This window comes from Emydura macquarii, unplaced genomic scaffold (assembly GCF_026122565.2).
Source record: "Emydura macquarii macquarii isolate MOO-44397 ecotype Brisbane River unplaced genomic scaffold, CSIRO-AGI_Emac_v2 contig_2676, whole genome shotgun sequence".
Classification (NCBI taxonomy): Eukaryota; Metazoa; Chordata; order Testudines; family Chelidae; genus Emydura; species Emydura macquarii.
In genome coordinates, this window is record NW_027132813.1 from 29,531,609 (window position 1) to 29,551,102 (window position 19,494).

General features: G+C 37.4%; 1 protein-coding gene across 3 annotated transcripts in view; it reads right to left on the bottom strand.

The window, feature by feature from the left end:
* Positions 1–19,494, bottom strand: part of NRXN1 (neurexin 1) — a 753,679-nt gene that overhangs the window by 421,730 nt on the left and 312,455 nt on the right. For all 3 annotated transcript variants that reach the window (XM_067565125.1, XM_067565120.1, XM_067565119.1), the window contains 2 exons: positions 10,126–10,299; positions 3,128–3,247 (listed from right to left, as the gene is read on the bottom strand). In XM_067565125.1, coding sequence (XP_067421226.1) covers positions 3,128–3,247; positions 10,126–10,299 — 294 coding nt within the window. The remainder of the gene's footprint in view (positions 1–3,127; positions 3,248–10,125; positions 10,300–19,494) is intronic.

Consider the following 19,494-nt stretch of genomic DNA (forward strand, 5'->3'; position numbering starts at 1 on the left):
AGGGATTTTAATGGAAGTGTTGACACAGTGTTAGCTATACCATCACAAACAGAACTCTGATATATTATTCCCTTATGGTAAAAGACAGTGTTGAAGCTGCCCTGTAATTTGGCACTCAACATTTCTATATTAATGTAATGTGACAATGTTATTATGTTTGCTATTTTCCATGCCATAATAATGGTATTTCTTTCCACAAATATGACATTATGTTCACTAAAGTAGTTACATTTGTGGACTATGGTGGTGAAAACAGATGTAAACTCACAGAAAAACTCTTGTATAATATGGCAGAGCATTTGATTTGGGTTTTTACTTTTTGCAGTTGTTGCCAGAGTCATTTTCAACCTTCTCTTATGAAAAAGCTGAATGCCCTGGAAGGACAACTTTTGCTCCACAACTTGTTATTACTAATACTTAGGATGTTTGTGATGTTTTTTCTTAAAGGAGCCAGGATGCAGCCAACCATTTGTAAGAATAGTCATGAACTGTTCTTTTTGCACAGTCTTCTATATAATCCCATTTTGTGGGAACATTTTCTCGTGCTTTGTACCTCACAATATAACATTTCCATCATATCACATCTACAGAGTATTGCTGCCCTGCATCTCCAAGTGTCATATCATACCAGCAGTAGTGATAACCTCCTCCTCATCTTGGGTCAGAACATCCCTACATTGCTTCTCTTTCAGTAAATAGGAAATCGCTCCGGGTAGCATGTCCCTACCTTTGCCATCATGGGCATAATGATCCACAACTGCCATATATATCTGTTACATTGGGAGCACTTAAAAAGTTTCTATTGGACTGAAAGTTTTTACCTCTTCTGGTGGTATTCCCGAATATGGTCCCTACACTGTAAACTGAGACAAGCTGGCATGAATCAGTTTTCGCAGAGGATTTTAGCTTCACTCTGCCATGGAGTGCATTCCCTGTGTGGGATCATCAGAATTTTTTCCTCCCCACTTACAGACACACACAGCTAGCTGGAGGATGAGCCTTTGCTTAGTTTGAACTGAATTTTGATACCATTATCTTATGTTAAGTAGCACCTTACTTCGTTTAAAAAAACCTACATTGACTTCACTTCTGGAGTAAGGTGCTACTCAGCATGAGTTAGGGTATCAGACTCTGGTCCTTTGTTAGTTTTTAGACCAAGAAATTAAAGCAACCTAATACATGCAAATATACCTATATGGTACATATGCATAGCTATCTCAACTGTATTTTTCTGTACTACTTTTTCCCATTTTCCATTTCCTCTGAACTCTCTTTTTTGGAAATTAAAGACAAGGAGAGAAGTATACAAGTGAAGACTAGAGATGACACAATGTCAAACTTACATGAATTAAGGTCGTATTGGTTGACATACTGAAAATACCAACCTAAATACAGTAACATCATCTGTAGAAGTTTCAAGAATTACTTTAACTAAGACTTGCCAGAAAAGTCAAGGAAAGCAGCTAGACAATGTATCAGTCTTGATCCTCTGAAAAATAGGTCAGATTTTACATGCTATTCTTATCAAATCACAGACAATGTTACTTTTTTTTTTATTTTTATTTTTCACATTATTTTGGTAACTTTTAAAAAGCTACCTACCTTCCAATAACCCGGCTTCTTGTTACTCTAATATGCTACAAGCACCACTTTGATACAATAAACTTTCTGTTTTACTTAGGTTTGTAAATATGAAACAGGCAAATCAAAACTTACAAATTAACAAGTTCAGAAATTTTCTCATGTCAGAATACTGGGACAGATCCTCAGTTCCTGTAAATGGGTGTAGCTCTGTTGGCTTCAATGGAGCAATGCTAAAATACACCAACTAAAGACTGCACTTATTATGTTTTAAAGTGAACTTGATTCTTCTGCAACAAGAACCTGTTATTGCTAAAATGACATGAGACAATTCTGCTGTTCTTAATTGAGCCAAATTTCTATTGATATCAGTGTAAGCTTGGCTCAGTTAAGCACCACAGAATTTCACTCAGTGGTTTGAGATCTGTGAAAGTCATCCTAAATTTCCACTCACTTCTTAATCATCACTCTTTCTCTCAGTGCTTCCCCAAACATTGTCAATGAGATGCCTATGAAAGTATACAAGGCATCCAAATCATCACTAAAACCAACTGTCTTTAGTAGTACAAGAACCCCACCTGTTTTACTTGCACTGCAGACCTCTGAAATTTTGAATTGTGTAAGTGTTTGAGGGCTTTAGAGAAGACTCTCTCCTAAATGCTTTGAATCTCCCATTCTGCTAGAAAGTGCAGATCTCCAGAACCAGTTTTCTTCCATTTTTGTGATGGGAGATCATGAAAAAATAGGTATAGTTTTGGCGACAATTAAAAACAACAACAAAAACCCCAACATTGGAAATTTCATGTTGCCATGTTTTCTATATATTTTAATTTCTAATTTCAAACATTTGTTAAGATGCTTGCGATCTACCATTTGAGCCAAAAATTGTTAATTCTCTTCAGATAATCAAAGAATCTAGACTGGCGTAAAACTATAGCAGCTCAATGGTGAAGCAGGCCCCATATTTATCACAACTTCCATTTGTCCTTGAGGACCAGATGGTTGGTACATGATATTTGGGTTCACTTAGATGAATTTTTTTTAAAAAACAAACAAACGTAAAACACTTGGGAGTGCTTTTTATTTGACAGAGCTTAATGTGTCACCTAAAGAAATCTACAAAGAAAGATAATGAGCCTTGCCAACTGTTTCACAGTAATTACAGCTCTCAAGATATAAAGTTACAAAATTACAATATAGCTTAGGATAATAAAACGTGAAAGGTTTTTTCAATCAGAAAAAAAACCTATATGTAATGTTTATGCAAGAAGAGGCTCATTTCAAATAGGTAACCATCAATACATAAGATATGCAATCAAGTATAATAAACCCAATTTTTTCCCCAGTGTTAGATGCAGTATTGTTGTCCCCCATTTATACTGTAATGCTTCAGTCACATTCTTCCTACAAGCATCATGGATTTTCTCAGGGTTTTGCCAGTTCAATTAACTATATAATATTAAAATAATACAAATTTCAGACACTTGCTTTAAATACTGCCCTAAAGCTGTAAGGCTTTTAGAGAAGCATTCTCTAATATACTTACGGTCATTGCACAGTGGTCCACTAAAGGAGGTCATACTGCAGTCACAGCTGAATCCATCCCACTGCTGCAAGCACACTCCTTGGTTTGCACATGAATCCTCTTGGCATGTGGTGCTGGGGCCTGATGAGAACACACAAAAGGCACTTGCAGTTTGTCTTTCAAAGTAACGTGTTTGTTTATGGATCACATGTTAGTTGCCAACATCTCAGATCTAATGAGCAAAGGGATCTAAAGAAGAATTTATTTTAAACTTTCCGTGTTATGTGGAGGCAAATAACATTACAATCTTTTATTTTGGCTCTCAGACTGACAGAACATAATTCATAAATATAAAGACAACAAACAGAAGCAAAGAGTTAATCCAAGGGCAGAAGGGTTGTTAACACCATAGCAAGCTATTGTTAATTTCACATCACACCACTGACAGGTTAATTTTTTTTTTCCAGAAAATTCATTTATTTATTCTTTTTCCTGCAAAACATGTTCCAACCAGCAAAACCAGGTATCATGGAAAATGGGAAATAAAACTACATTAAACAAGATCAGAAAATTAAAACAAGCTAGGAAAGGAAGCTCCATGGTAATGTACCTGAAATCCCAGAAACGACTCTAAAAAAAGAGCTGAGTCTAAAATAAAGAGAAGTTAGGGGGATTTTTTGGCAGGAATGTTGCAAGTATTGATTCACATGCTTTAGTGATCCCATGCAGGTTCTTTTTTAAGCAGAAAAAAAATAATCAGAGTACTAATGAGCTAGCATGCCCAACTGTGACATACACATGAAAAACAAAGCTATTCTATTTCTAGAGAATCATAACTAGAGCACTGAAAAAGAAAAGAACTTTTAAAAAGGTATGATCAAAGTACTAATGCAATCACTAGACAAACATATTCAAGACTGAAAGCCTTTATGCAAAATATGCTGTAAAATGAAGGTTCTTGTATCATGTTTAGAGGGGAAAGAAAAGAAAATCTGAAACAAAACAACACACTTTATTGCAGGAAATGTACAGAGCATTTATTGTAGAAATCAAACTGCATTCTGGGTTTCAGTCTTGTTTAATACACATAGAGCTATCTACCTTGCAAATCAGCTTTCATCAATGCAACTTTGTCAGCAAAATAAAAAAAGCAAAATATATTAAATGTTAGTAAGCAATATTGAAATGGCAGCAAACACAGAAAAAACATTCAGAGTAAAGTGCATGCTGCTGTTAAAGAGAGAAAGAAAGGCCATATAACACAAACAAATTAATGCTAACAGCCATAAATCTCCAGGCAAGCCAAAATGAGAAAGCAGCAATTTGCCAGTATTTTACTACAAATATAATGGTTAATTGAGCTGATGACATGTAATGAAGGAAAATTAAAAGTTTTTTTTTCTTCTTCTTGGAGAGATATGAATGCATTAGCAAAGTGAATGCATGGCTGCTTCCTGACTAGTCATTTGTCATGTTCAGATACAGTGAATTCTACAGTCATTAGCACATTATCCCTTCCCATCTTCCTCTCCTCTGGACCTTTCTGTGTGACTGGGAGAATTAAGATTGAAATATACAGCCAATCAAGAGCCATATATTGCCCTGGATTCACATACACAGATCTCCAATTGACATGCACTAATCAAGGAAAGAATATGGTCCTTACCCTTATAAAACCCTTTTCAGTCATTTTGGAAACACAGACATCCTCTGATTACTCACATGCTTCCAGTCCCACACATGCTTAAGGACCTTGCTGAATTGAGGCCCAAAAGATTGTCTCAAGATTAGGACTAGCAGTTGAGTCAAAAGTATTAATGAGTTCTGATATATTTAGCCTGTATACTGAAATGCCCATATTTAACAGATTAATCTGAGAGTTTATGCAACAGCTGGTGATCTGCATTCAGCAAAGAATGGACATCTAGGGCAGCCATTCCACTTTCTTAGCAGTTTTGAGTTCAGAAGTTTTCCTTTAAACATTTGGGCATTACATCATTCTTTGTATACATTTGGGTATTATAATGGTTGACAAGTCACTCACTTTTTTTTTTTAGACCAGAATCTGCTATTCGGACACGTTACAAAAACGGAGTGAAAATATCTGTAGGTGTTTAAATGCTGTATATTCATGCATGTATTTGCACTTTAGTTATGCAATGTTAGATCTCATCATCAAATTAAAATTAGGAAAAAGTCATGTGGACTTAAAGTAGAAAAATACAGACACCAATGCACAAAGAAAAAAAAAAGTGAATGCTAAACTGCATGGATGTGGAAGGAAATACTTTTTGCAATTTATGGAACAATTGCCTTACTGAGTTTTTGTATTGCTCATATCATTTTGAGTGTCTGTGGCTTTGCAGATCTTGCATAGTGCATAGCAATATTTATCCAACAGAATTTGCTAAGAAACACAGATTGATTACAGCCATATGACTGGTTTTAAGTGTAAACAACATTTAAGAAAAAATCATACTTGTTGACAGAATAAAGTATGTTTAACTGATGCTACTGATGTCACAATAAATACTACCAGTGTGTTCATAATTTTCTCTACATATTATAGAGTTATTTTTATTTATCTAAGCTACTTAGTAAAATGTTATTATATGCTCCTTTGAGTACTTGCCTTATGGTTCCAATGTGGTATAAATATAATTTTGTTTCATCTTCCTTGCAGACTTTTTAAAAATTGATTGGATTTATTTCTTTGCATGGTAATTAATGTTATATTTTTAAAGTAAGGTAATAGATTGGTTTGGGAGTTACACATTTAACACAAAAGCTTCATTTTACTTAGTGGCATGTCGGTGTCTCGTGGAGTATCACAAAGATAACTCAAAAGTTACTTTATGTCACCATTTTACATCACCATGTGCACTGAGGAAAATATTAAACTTTTCTATGGGAGGCCCTGATCCCACTTCAATTGAAGTCTATAGAAAAATCATTGGAGTTCAGACATGTGTCTTTGACAGTAACCCTGAATTTCTGTGATACTTAATAACTTGTCTTCCCTATCCCACTTGCCTACCTGTGAAAAGTGTCACAAACCAGGCCATGATCCTGCAAACACTTACACATATACATGACATTAAAGTTATCCCAATTGAAATCAACAGGACTTTTTCATGGTAGTGAAGTTAAGCACATAACATAAGTGTTTGCAGAAAAATTTCCTAATAAATAGAAGCCCTGAGCTGGCAGTTGATATCTCAAGGGTGAACTGTGGCAATGGGTCTCTGCCCAGACATAGCAGTCAGTCCACACGCTATCAGTTGTAGGATGGGGGGCGTAATAGAGCATATACAAGGCCAACACTTACAATCTGGCCAAAAGTCTCATGATAAAGTCCCAGCTCATAAAGATAATTGATTATATGATAATCTTAAAGTAAGTTCCTATCTTTTATGATTAATGAAGAAAAGCTGGCTTGGAAACCAGAAGGCAAATACAAATCTTATGATTTTTAAGACAATGTCATGATTTGGGGGTCCTGTCCCAGGATCTTTGAATGCCTAGAATTGGCAATATTGCAGTCTTCTTACGGGGAGAACTCTAAGAAGCTGACTGATAAAATAAGAGCAGCCAGTCTTCCTCAAAAGGAAAACAGGTCATCTAAAATACTATTGACACTGCATGTTTAGACTGGACTATATATTATTAGCTGGATGTGGATAAGAGCTAACTATTAATACATATGTGCAGGTTAGTAAACTTAGGTTACTCCTGTCTGATTATCTTTCTTTTTATATGATAATCAACCAGGTTAAATAATCAGTGGTGTGGAAAATCTATGAGTTCCAAGCACTTAGGTTTGGGGTTATTTTTCATGGATATACAAGAAGATCCTTTCTATTCCTTATAGGTGTCAAAGTAGGTCTCATCTCTTCTCTCATTGAAGTCAATGAAATGCAATGGAAGCAGGACCTTTTAGCACATAGAACAAAACATGGACAGTTTATTATGTTAAATTAGAGACTTAATCCAAAATCCACTGACATCAATAGGAGTCTTTTGACTTCAGGGTGCTTTGGTTTAACACCTTTTATGTCAATCTCCCTTTCATATTTTAAAGGAGGAAAAGCTTCAAGCAAAAAGTTTAGTCTCAAATCTGAATACATGGAAAGTTATACACAGAAAAGCCTTTCACATTCAGATGAGAACAGGCAATTTTTTTTTTTGACATTTAAATGTGTACATTATTATAGAAATTGTCCAAAGCAAAACATTACTGATTATTTAATGAAAATAGAACTCAAATTGTTAGGTTATTAATGTATATTACACAATTTATTGCATCATTAATTTGATATCTTCTAGGTTGCATCTTTTATAGTGTAAAATTATGGTTCAAATTACATAGAAAATTTAACAATTTTTCTTAATAAAAATTAAAATAATCTGTCCAATACTTTTATTCTGAAGAAGTTTTCATTATTCTGATGATTTCCTCACCAAGGGTTTATCTCTTTTATACTGTCTAAGTACATAAATGGGTGTTTAGGGGTCATATTAATTTAAGAGTGAGTGTGAAGGAATTCTAGGCATGTTGGTTCCAGGATATTAGAGAGACAAGGTTGATGAGGTAATATCTTTTATTGGACCAACTTCTGTTATGAGAGAGACAAGCTTTCAAGACACACAGAGCAGTTCATTCCTTTCCCAGATCTGTAGCAGAACTTAGTGTGGCTCGAAAGTTTGTCTCTTTCATTGACAGAAGTTGGTTCAATAAAAGATTATTACCTTCCCCACCATGTATCTGTGAAGGAATGGAACAAATGGTAAATCATGGAGTTACTATTAATGGCCCCATCTTACTAGCTTGCTTTCACCTGGATCTAAAGCCCTTTGTAATCTATGAAGAGACTCCCATTGACTTTAATGGTTTTTGGGTCAAGCCTATTATGTAATTACTATTACCTATTACCACCACTGAAGGTAAAATTGACTTCCCACTGATTTCTATGGGAATTCTTCCTGAGGAGTGATGCAGGATAGGATGGTCCTTTAAAGAATGTGGGCTCAGACCCACTTTGATTAAGCTGCTTCCCAGGTGAAATGTTTGAGGTCAGGGACCAGCTAACAGCCTGCAGGTCACCAGATCCTAGAACAGCAAACAGCCCAGTTAGGGAGAAAACTAAGGGGAGTAAGTAGGTTCCTGTAGGAGACCCAGGAATAAGGGAAAGATCCTGGAAGGGAGCTTTCTGCCCCAGCTTGGTAGGTGAACTGGGCCTCGATTCACAAAATTGTAGGCACCTAGAAAATCTCTGGAATTCACAAAGCTTGAGTGCAGTGCCTCAGCTCTCTGTACAATGAATGGGGAAAGACAGGTGCTGCCAAATGCGATTCCCAAAAGTCAGCACGCTAGACAGCTCCTCGCCTAAGAGAACCAATGGGAGATGCCAAATTGAGGGGTGTGTGCTAAGCCTCACCCATGTCTCAGAGATAGGTGCTTAAATCCAGATTGCAGGGAGGCCCTCCCTCCACTTGGGATTCTCAGCTGTAAACCCTCTCTGTGGGTGCTAGCCACCTATGGTATTTCAGCAAGAAGCCAGAAGAACCTCCCTTAGAACTTTAGGCTAGTAGATAGGATACTCACCAGGAGACACCACCCCTCCCTCTGAGTTCAAGTCCCCCTCCCACCTGAGGAGGTGAAGGGATTTGTACTGAGATCTGACATATCTCAGGTGAGTACCCCAACTGCTGGGCTAGGGGATAATCTGATGTGTGGGAGGGGGCTCTCTCATTCTCTCCTGTGGAAGCTGTTCCACGTTGCATAAATAATTTTTAAAAAGTCATCAGAGCAGAGGAATTAGATCCTGGTTCTCTTCGCACCTCCCAGGGTAGTGTTCTACCACCATGATACAGAGTAATTCTCATGCTTACTCTCTCTCTGTCTCTGGCCCAATGCTGAAACTATGCCAGTGTGGATAAATAATGAGAGAATCACTGGGCCAGAGAGAGAAAGAACGAATTAAGCTTAAGCAGTTAAGGAAAAGAACAAATAAACATTTTCTTATAAACTGAACACACTTGATCTGAAAGTCATTGAGAGAATATTAACATGGAACACTACAATGCCGTTTTTACAGTTGCTTTTCAGAGCAGAATGGCACTTTAGTGAAAGAGGAAAGCAAATATAATGGAAGAGAGCTGCTAAATTCAGAATGATGTGAATAAAGTGTATGTAGGGACAGAGAATTGATTTAAACTATCTAATATATCAAAGTGAAAACTATGTGGAATGAAGCTACTGAAGGAATTAGAGATAGATCCAAGCTGAAACCCTAAACATGAACATCCTAGCACTATGCATTTCTTGCAATTAAGATCCACATTTTGTGGCTGGAGTCCATCTGTACTTGGAAACAAAACTGTAATCATCCAGGGCAAAATCCTTGTTTTCATACTCAAACACATCTTTTGGGTCTAATTCTGCCCTGACTTGCACCCCCACACTATTCTACTGGAGCCAAGAAAGTCTTACAGGGTGAGACACAGAGCATAGTTTGGTCTCATTAACTTCACTGGATAGGAAGGTTTTTAATGAAAAACCATAATCTAAGCAGGTAGCATAATATAGGGCAGAGACTAGGAGACAGCTTATACATTAATATCTAAATACTATATGGAAGCTAATTGTTACGGTTACATGATTAATTAAAATATGCCACAAACAAGCAAAAGACATGCAAATCAGCTTGTCACTAGAGAAGAGCAGAAATCTACAGATTACATCCAAGATGTAAGTGAATGTTCTCAGGTTAGCTTGTGCTTTGTTGAGTAGGTATACACTTCTCCCTCAGGGGCATCTAGCCTCATTAACAGTGTACACAAGTCATCTTACAACTGAGGCACTATGCTAATTACACAAGTAAAATATAAACCCCCCATACACAGAACACAAATAAACAGGATTCAGCAGGATGGGTCTAACACTTGCACAACAAGGTATAAGCACATCTGCTTTCTATTGGAAGTACATATGTTGACATTACTATGATGTTCAATACCTTCACATCCTCGTTCTATTTGCCCATTGCAAAACAGGGCATCCGAGATCAGGTCAGGGAGACGTCCATTCAAGTCAACAGATGCAAGGCAACCTTGAAACCCCTCCTTTGCGTGCACCAGTTTTGGCAAGGATTTATACATTTCTTTTGCCACTCCTCCAATATACAAATCACCTGTTGAACAGAAGTAAATATTAGTCATAGAAAAGATAATTGGCAGGTCTTTTGGTCTCCTTAAATATCGGTTCTTTTCATTCTGAATGACAGATTTTGTGGGGTGACACCATCACTACAGTGTTGTGTGTGAGAGCTTTGGGATGCTGGACCTTACTCTGCCTCTGGTCCAAAATAATGCGATTTTGGCGATCTTCCAAGCATGCTGTAAAAGCTGTGCACACTTTTGGAAGCACGCTTCAAAAGAGAGTAGGAGGCATGCTTACCACAATAATGAAGGGCTGGAAAGGGGCTTTTTCGTAGGTGGCTGATTTCCAGAATGCCCAATTGAATAATTTTAATGCTGTGGGTTTTTTATCTTATTTCATTTCCAGTACTAGTTATGTGTTAAGGATGCCTATTGCCCTTGGTAGGCATCTTTTTACTATGTAAATGAAAATAAACAAAAGAAGCATGCATAGCTTGTATGATGTTACCTCGATTTAACAAATTAACAAATTTAATAGATTTTTAAACTTTTTGGTATCTCAATGAAAGATCTAGCAGGATTGCAATATTTGTCTGTTTCAAGTGGATACAAGTGCCATGTCACCATATTATACAAATATTATTTATTCTGTGCCATAGGATAAGTAGAATAAGATCAGTCCTTGGCTCCAACAAGCTTACACCTTACTACTCTTCGCTGTTTTATAATCAGTTAACCGAACTCTTGGGTATTTATATGAGCCGATCACCATAGCATGTGAGCACCTCACAGTGTTTAATGTATTTATCCTCACAACACCTCTGTGAAGTAGGGAAGTACCCATTTTACAGATGAGGAAGATAGGCCCAGATCCTCAAAAGTATTTAGGCTCTTAACTACCACTGATTTCAGTGGGACTTAGGTGCCTACATATATTTGAGCATCTGGGCCTAATGTTGTACAAGAAGGCTGTGGTAGAGCAGGGAACTGAATTTGGGTCTCCAGAAACCTAGGTTAGTACTTTACTCCTGTACAATGCTTCTTTCTCAAAAATTTTATATTTGTTTATTTCAGTGGTAAATGGCTTTTGTAGCTCTGGGTGTCACCATGCTAAAACACTGACAAGATAAAATATGTCTTCACACTGGGAATCTTAAAAGGAGGCTCAAGCAAACTGAAAGGCAATAGGGAAATAAGATAGTTCTACTCAATGTTTCACTGTGCCTTACTTTATATAGTCATGTATTATCTGTCTAACAAGATTCTTATGCCATGCCCATCCCTGTGATATATGACTGTCTACTTCCTGTCTTTCCTCTAGTGAAGTTCTTGCTGCCAGCAGGAGAAGATGCTGCCTTCCCAACCCCTAGTGTTAATAATTGCACATATTCAATGTCAGTGTGTATGTTAATAACATTGGAGACAGATTGTAGCTCTATGGAAAAGGGACCATCTTTTTGTTTCATTTGTACAGTGCCTAGAATAATAAGATCCAGGCCCACGACTGGGATCCCTAGGTGCTACTGTAATACAAAAATTAATAATAGTGAATGTCAGTGAGTGATGCATATAATATTTCTGTACTGGTACATTAAAAAACCCCCACAAAGATAGAGTCAGAGGCCTCAATTACTTCTTGTATCTGGGCTCCACTTGGCTCAAGGAAAGGGGAGACATGCTGGACCATATGCCAGTGGAGGTTTGTGGTAGCAGAGATACAGTCTACCAGGAAGGACCCTCTTTTTCCATTTTCCTTACACTGGGGTTGAGGGTAGTGTGTCTGGCACAGGAACTGCCCCAAACAGGTTTATACCATGACTAGAGTGTTCTTCTCCACAAGGGAAATTTTCCACTAGCCAATTATGGCCAAACTTCTGAACAGCACAAAGTGCCCAAATCAAACTGGAGATTCTGGCATGAAGTATATGTCCAGATTTGAAAAGGAGCTAGATAATTTATGATCATAACATCATGCGTTAGTGAAAGGTGTTGAGTTTCATGAACCTTATAAAAATACAATAGTATTATACACACTGATGTACCCCTAATGTATTATTAGTGTAAGATAGAGTGGTTTGACCAAATATGTAGGATACTGTGGTGCTTCTTTATATGGGAGTCCCTGAGACTTGAAATCCTATATCCTATACAACAGGTTCTAGTGAATGCTTCTGTAAAGTGCCTTGGTCCTTACATGGAAGGACGACATCTAGGCTGAGGGTAGTTCAGTTTCCATTCCCATTCAAACTTTGGTATCTGCTGAGATCGACAGCAAGGGAACCAATTAGTGCTAGTTATGGTGATGGTTAGCTTGTCTATATGGAATTGGACTAAGACCACCGATTCATTTCCCATAGGCCATCAAATGTCTATTAGACAGTAACAATTTTAGTCACTATGGACCAGCCTGTCAACTGGAACTGGATTTGAATCTGCGAGCTAGAGATTAAGTACTTTGTATCATATTATTACTCTCTTGAATCATCCAGCCCTATACACAATAGCAATATTTATTGCAATATATACTAAGAAAAGAATAATTAAATCTCATGCTTCAGTACATAAGCTTGTTGCCTGCTGGGGTTAAAGAAGGAATTCTCTACCCATCTCAAATGGCTAGGTGATTTGAAGAGTAGATACGGCTTTCCTCTACTAGAGCATTAGCTATTGTCTATTCTTGAAGATAGGACATCAGATACAACAGACTAGTGTCTGATCTGATATAGCAATTCCTATATTCCCACAAAAAGAGAATAATTAATTCCTTAATAGGACTGGAATTGGTACATTTTCAGTCCATTGCATTGGAAATAAGGCAGATAATATAAAAGTGTTCCATCTTTTGCTAATGTGAAACACATTGAAAATTAAACCTTACGAGTTTTTCTGAAATACGGATCAGTCACTTTTGTCTGACAGTTTCTCTGAATTTATTATGGTAGACTTCAAAGTGGAAAGTTTCAGAAGGGAAAAGAAAGTCAACAAAACACTAGAGCTATAGCACAAAGATTAATTTCATCCTCTTTCATTTCACATTCTTGCTACTCTATTATAAAACCTACATAAGTTTACACTGTCCAAGCAGAAGCTTCCAGTTTTTTTTGATTCATTAAAACCTTGAGAGATATTGATTCCATTTATAAGCTGATGATATTTCCCAGATAATGATTCCTAGACCTGTTTCTCAAGCAAGGGAGTCCACAGTCACATGAAAGCCATGTATTCAAGGGCCAATTATGGTGAATAACTAGTAGAATGCAAGGTTGTAGCAATAGTATAAGAAGCTCAGATTGTGCGCTCCTGTAAATACGTGTTGGACGTCATCAGCTAGATACTCCCTCAGTGAATCATAAGACCCATGGAAACATGAATATACATAGTATGATGTGTATATTTCTGGTGACACTGGTTTATAGTCTAATTACAGCTTCATAGCCATGATTATTCTTCTAAAAGTATTAGTGCTGCTGTAGTAGCATAAAGTGCGTTTTGTAAAGCATGTTTCATGCAGATGTCTTACTTAAACTGCTTACATTGCTCATTGGTGACTTCCTGCATAAACTGGAACATTGGAAATACATTTGTGATGACATAAAAATATTCTGTGGCAACTGTAGGCAACTCTGTCCAGGCTCAGTAAATATCCTAACTAAGCTGCAAGAGGACAACAATTTATCAACTGAAGCAGCAGGTTTCAAATCACTGAACTTTATTTCCTATATGCTTGAGAAACTCTCAGAAAAGCAGAAAGCTATGCTCAGCTACTTAATGAAACACAAGACAAACAAACAAAACAAGTAAAAACCAGCTGCTGGAAATAATCCAATCCAATCCATTGAACTTGATGGCCAGTGATGAGTTCATAAACCAGGAACTACCACAGATACAATTAATCTCTGTTTCCCAATTTGTAGAAAAATATGACATCTCTGCTTTAGCACTAGAATATGGAGGTCTGCAAACCCCAGGAAAAATAAAATCAAATGCCTGAGTGATATTAGTTAACCTACATTGTTAAAGGGAATAATGAAAACAATTTCACGTGATTCCAAAAATGATCATGTTAAATTACTTAGCGCAAAATACTGAGTGATAATATTACTTCTCCATTGCTCTTTTTCAAAAGAAGGCAGAGGGCTTCGTGGATGAGCCTCATAAGGCAAGAAATAGAATTAGTTTAGACATTTTGTGTTGACATTTTATTTATTTATTTACTTATTTAATTATTAAAAGTGGAGGAAGAGGTAAGTTTTGTGCTCTGACCAGTTGGTTGGAAAATTTTCTTCATTGTTTTATTTGAAAAATATAAACTTTTTTCCTATAAAAAATCTTGAAAATAAGCAAAGCAGGATGCTTTGATCAGGTCTAGTTAGAAGGGTCCCTTTATCAAAGCAATCTACAGATAACAGTCCGAGCCAAACAGCTTGTGTTGAGAAGTCAGGCAAACAGACACTCTCGTATTTCCATTATTGCCTCTATATTGCTGTAATACTAAGAGTGGAGCTGTTTGGAATTTTCCATCTAATTTTTTTTCCTGTGGAAAATGCAGTTTCTGCTAAATCAAATTTACCATTAGATGGAAATTCCAAGTTTAAACCATATAAATATTTGGTAGTATTTATGTATTACTGTTCCATTCTCAAAAGTATGAAAAATATATATACATATATTTTTTTCAAATGTTGACTGAACTTTTTCCAAATGTCAAGGTTTGGTTTTCTGTTCTAGTTCTGGATGAGGGATATGATTCATCTTTACTTTATCTCAATTGGTTTTATAGTTCATGTTCCCCTATACTAAGGAGGCAAAATATTTCTCACCGCTGACAAAACCGATGGACAATAAAAATAAAATATTTACTGAGTGTAGAGCTGGTAAGAAAAAAAAAAGCCTTTTTTCAGGAAATTTTTGAATTTTTCATTCCCTTCTTTGTTTTCATCAAAACACGTGGGAAAAAATATCAGCTCTCAAAAAAACAAAAACTTTTTTGGACTTTGGGATTTTTACACCAATCCTCTTCTTTTCTAGTGTCGGAAAGGGAAAGAATAGGGGAAATAATATTTTACAAAAACGTGTTGCTTTTGGTTTTTGATGGGAGAAATATTTTTAAAGAAATTATTTTTCATTTTAAAAAGGCCATTTTCTATCAAAAAATGTTTAGATGGGTAATTTTTTACTAGCTCTAAGGCTAGATTTTGACTCAAGATTACGTGCTCAGGCAGGAGCAAAAGGGAAATTTATAACTCCCCTCCCATGTGTGTTCACCTGAAGCTTCAGTCTGGGCACAAAAGAGTAAGGAGCATTGTCTGTGCATCCCCCACTCCCTCCTCTTCCCAAACACATTAATCTGGAACAAATGGGTAGGAAGGAGTGGTGGAAAAGGCAGAACCTTGCTTCTCCCCCTCAACTTACTAGGGGCCAGCACAACTGAGATGTCATTATATAGGATCCAGGAGTTGTAATTTGTTGATGTTATGCTTTTGTAGGGGCACAATGACATCTCACCTTCTACTAAGAGGTGGATCCTTGGGATATAATCTAGCCCTAAGTTTTTGAAAAAAAAGCATTTTTGTTGTTGTTTCTTCAGAACGTGTTCACATTTTCCACTGAAAAAGAGCAAGTCATTTTCAGTTATTTATTTCCTTTATTTTCCAAGAAGACTTCAATTCCATGCTCACCACAAGGGAAAATTAGTTTCCCTACATAATTCAATGCACTAGAAAATGAAAACAAGGCAGAAGCTCAGAGTGTTCCTAGTGAGAACCCAAGTATATGCAGTAAACACCATTGGTGGTTTCAGGACGAGTAAATCAGAGGAGAATTTAGCCATGCGTCTAGAGAAAGAGATTAGAGGGATCAGCAGAGCATGTTCCAAACTCTCTTACATCTGCTTTTCTCTTGGTACAGTGAATTGTAAACTCTCCACACAAGATATGCATGCTCAAGATCTCTGTCTACATATGATCACACCCTATGGGTCTTCCTCCTGCATGTTCCCCATACACAACTCTATTGCCTTCAATGGGAGCTACATTCTCCGAGCACTTGATGGAACAAGCCCTCAATTTATTTTAGCTTATTTGCCCTCACTCACACTATCTATGTATACTACTTTCCCCATGGAGGGAATGACTTATCTGTTCAATGGTGAGAGTTCATGACAACACCTTCTACTGGCTGCAGCCTACCCAAAATGAGCGCTAATACTACTACAGATGTGAGAGGGCTTCAGGGGTTGCCAATAATTAACCAACTTTACTTCCATTTATTTTCTCTCTCTCTCTGTCTTTTTATTTTCCCCCTAAACGTCTGGAAAACACACACACAAAAGAGAGAAATTATTTTCTTAGAGCAAAAGATTTTTTTTCTTTTTTTTTTTTTCTTTTTTTTTTCTGAATTGGGTTTTCTCCTAGAGTTTATTTTGATTTTTCATGTTTACTCCTGAAAAGTCCTCCATATATCTTCAAATTCATCTTGACATTTTTAATTTAAAAAAAAATTCAAACTAACATACCTGGAAACTACACAGCCAAATAGGGGCAGAGAAGCAGCAAAGGGTAGAAAAACCAGGAGATTCCTTTTGTGCTATCTAGACATGTTTGGAGGAAGAGGTCCTTAAGCAGGGGCAGATACTTCTCAACCTCATAATTCTTCCATTTCCATTATAAAAGTTAATATGTAGAGGCATCTCATTCTTTGTTGGTCAAACATTTAGCAGCATGTCTTTTTTGACTCCTCTGGTTCAGCACAATAAATAAGTACCAGTATTTCTAGAGGGCATGTATATTAAAAGCTGCAGAGGCAAGCGGTAAAGGGGAAAAAAAGTGTAGGAAGTGTACCATTGCAGTGGTACAGGTGGGTGGCAACAGTAGAGCTGCTGGGTCAGGGATACCACAGAAAACCTATTCTCTCACCTCCTTTAGGGCCAAGTCCAACTCCCAGTGAAGAGAATGAGAATTTTTCCATTGACTTCATTTGGAGTTGGTTTGAGTCCTTGGTTCATAACTGATGTGCCATTTTCAATGCAAAGAGTTAAGATTTACTGCTTAATAAATCAATCAAGCTTCTCAGTTTAGTTTGTAAATTATTTTTATCAAATTGCTCTAGAAAATATGATACATAACCACTACCCCATGTAAGTGATACAGAAACAAATGGAGCTAATGTTCACCTAATAAACAACTTACACAGAATTTCTTCTCCCTTCCCCCCACCTCCCGATCTTTTCAATTTGCTGCACTTGTTCAGCATAGAAACTAAAAGTGTTCCAAACTGATGAAATTTAAAATAAAAACTTTGAGACAGAGAAACCTGCATTCTTTTCTAATGATTTTTTTTCTTGAGTCAGATTAATAGTAAAATAATTCTTGCCATTTGGCACTATCTTCATCACTGACATGCTGTCAATGACACATCCATTCCTCTCCCCTGTGGATGAGTCATCAACCAAGAACTCCTATATTGCGTGCTCTAGGGGGCAAAGGCTATTTGTTGATTTTTTATGAACATCGTGGTCTTCAAATTACTGTGTGACAGAGAATTCATTTAGTCATTGCCTCTCATGGTGCCAACAGCATATAAAATGTACTCAGATTAGACGGAGCAGATATTTGAGGGCAGGTAGCTAAGATATTGTATTGCAACTTCAGTCATTGCTGGCAGTACTTTCTTCTTCTTGTGCCAAGGAAAGGCTCATTATTTTGGGTGAATAATACTGTTCATTCAGATATGGTTCCAGCTATAGAAAATACAAGCAGTGAAGATTTAACAGGAACCACAGCTTGTGTCTTCATCAGACCAAAATAAAGAAGCTACTCCTGGAGCGTTTTTGGATGGTGTTGCAGGGATAATGATGGATATATTTGTGAACATCTTTCCCTTCAGCCTTTCTTGTGCTGCTGGTTTTCAATTACATTCCCAGCCATTGTTTCGATTTCCTCCCTCTCATTATAGAGGAAGCTTCTCTTTCTTATTTGCAATGTCACTCTCTCCAAAATTACTGCCGCAGTTATTAAAGAGAATGTCGCAACACTGTACGAGGTTAGCTTTACTCCTCCAGAAAGAGACAACTCACATGGATTTTGACTGTGGGATCTGAAGGCGTGAGACACACATTTCTCTGATTCCTTGATGTGCCATATGAAGATACAGTGGTGTCTCTGACTCTGATGTGCAAAGGTGTCAGGCATGCTTTTCAAAACAATCAAGCCTATGGCACTTCTTTCCACCAAATGAGAAAAGTAGACCAAGTACATTGGGATGCGCCACAGGAAAAGTCCAGTCTCCAAAAAAGTGCAAAGATGTTCACCAGGCTTTCCACAAAACTCAGTAAGTCACAAATTATTCTTTTGCTACTGCATGCCACAGCAACTGAAGTACCTGTTTGTGGCTTTAATAGTTGCCCAAGCATGTACCAGGTGGAACTCTCATGGCGAGAACCCAGTTTTTGAAGGAATTAAAAGGTGCAATGCGGGGAAGGGAGAGAATGAGCACGGGCTTTATGGGCAGCTGACAGTAGGTTTCTCACATCCCCATGTTTCTTTGGTAAGTCATAGACTTACTCTAACTGTCCTAAACGCAGTTCACATGTAAAATATCCAGTTTTAATTGACCATGGGGAAGAACTTCACAGGCACAAATGACAGTTAGGCATCTAACTCCCATTGGTTTTCAATGGGAGCTAGGTGATTAATTACTATTTACTCCCTTCCCTCCCTCACACATGGTTTGCCTTGTGTGAGAGGCAGGTCAGAGCAGGAAAGGACTTTGCCCTTCTAGGTGAAGTTTAAACACCTTTGACGTGAACTTAATTATAAAACAGAAGACTAAACGTAAAGAACACCATGACCCTTCTGACAGCACAAACCAAGGTCTAAAGCGTTCCTGGTTTCAACCAGGATCCAGAGAATAAGAGGAAAACCCTGTTCCCTCTTCCCACCTACATCTGTCAGTTCCATCCATTTTCATAGAGATCTTCCATGCTACACTCAACCCCCTAAGCCTCCAAAGCAAATCCCATTGTAGTGTGCCTGCGGATAGCAATTAATTAACCCCTTCACAGATAGCCTGTCCCTGCCTATTAAGGGAAGGCAAATACGGTCCTTCCTCTAGCCACAGTAGCAAGGTCAACCCCTGCCCTGCCAGTCTCTGGGTGGCATCAATACGCTGCATTATCAAAGGCAATACATTCAAGAGAGACTGACAAAGATCTAAGTTACTTCCACACA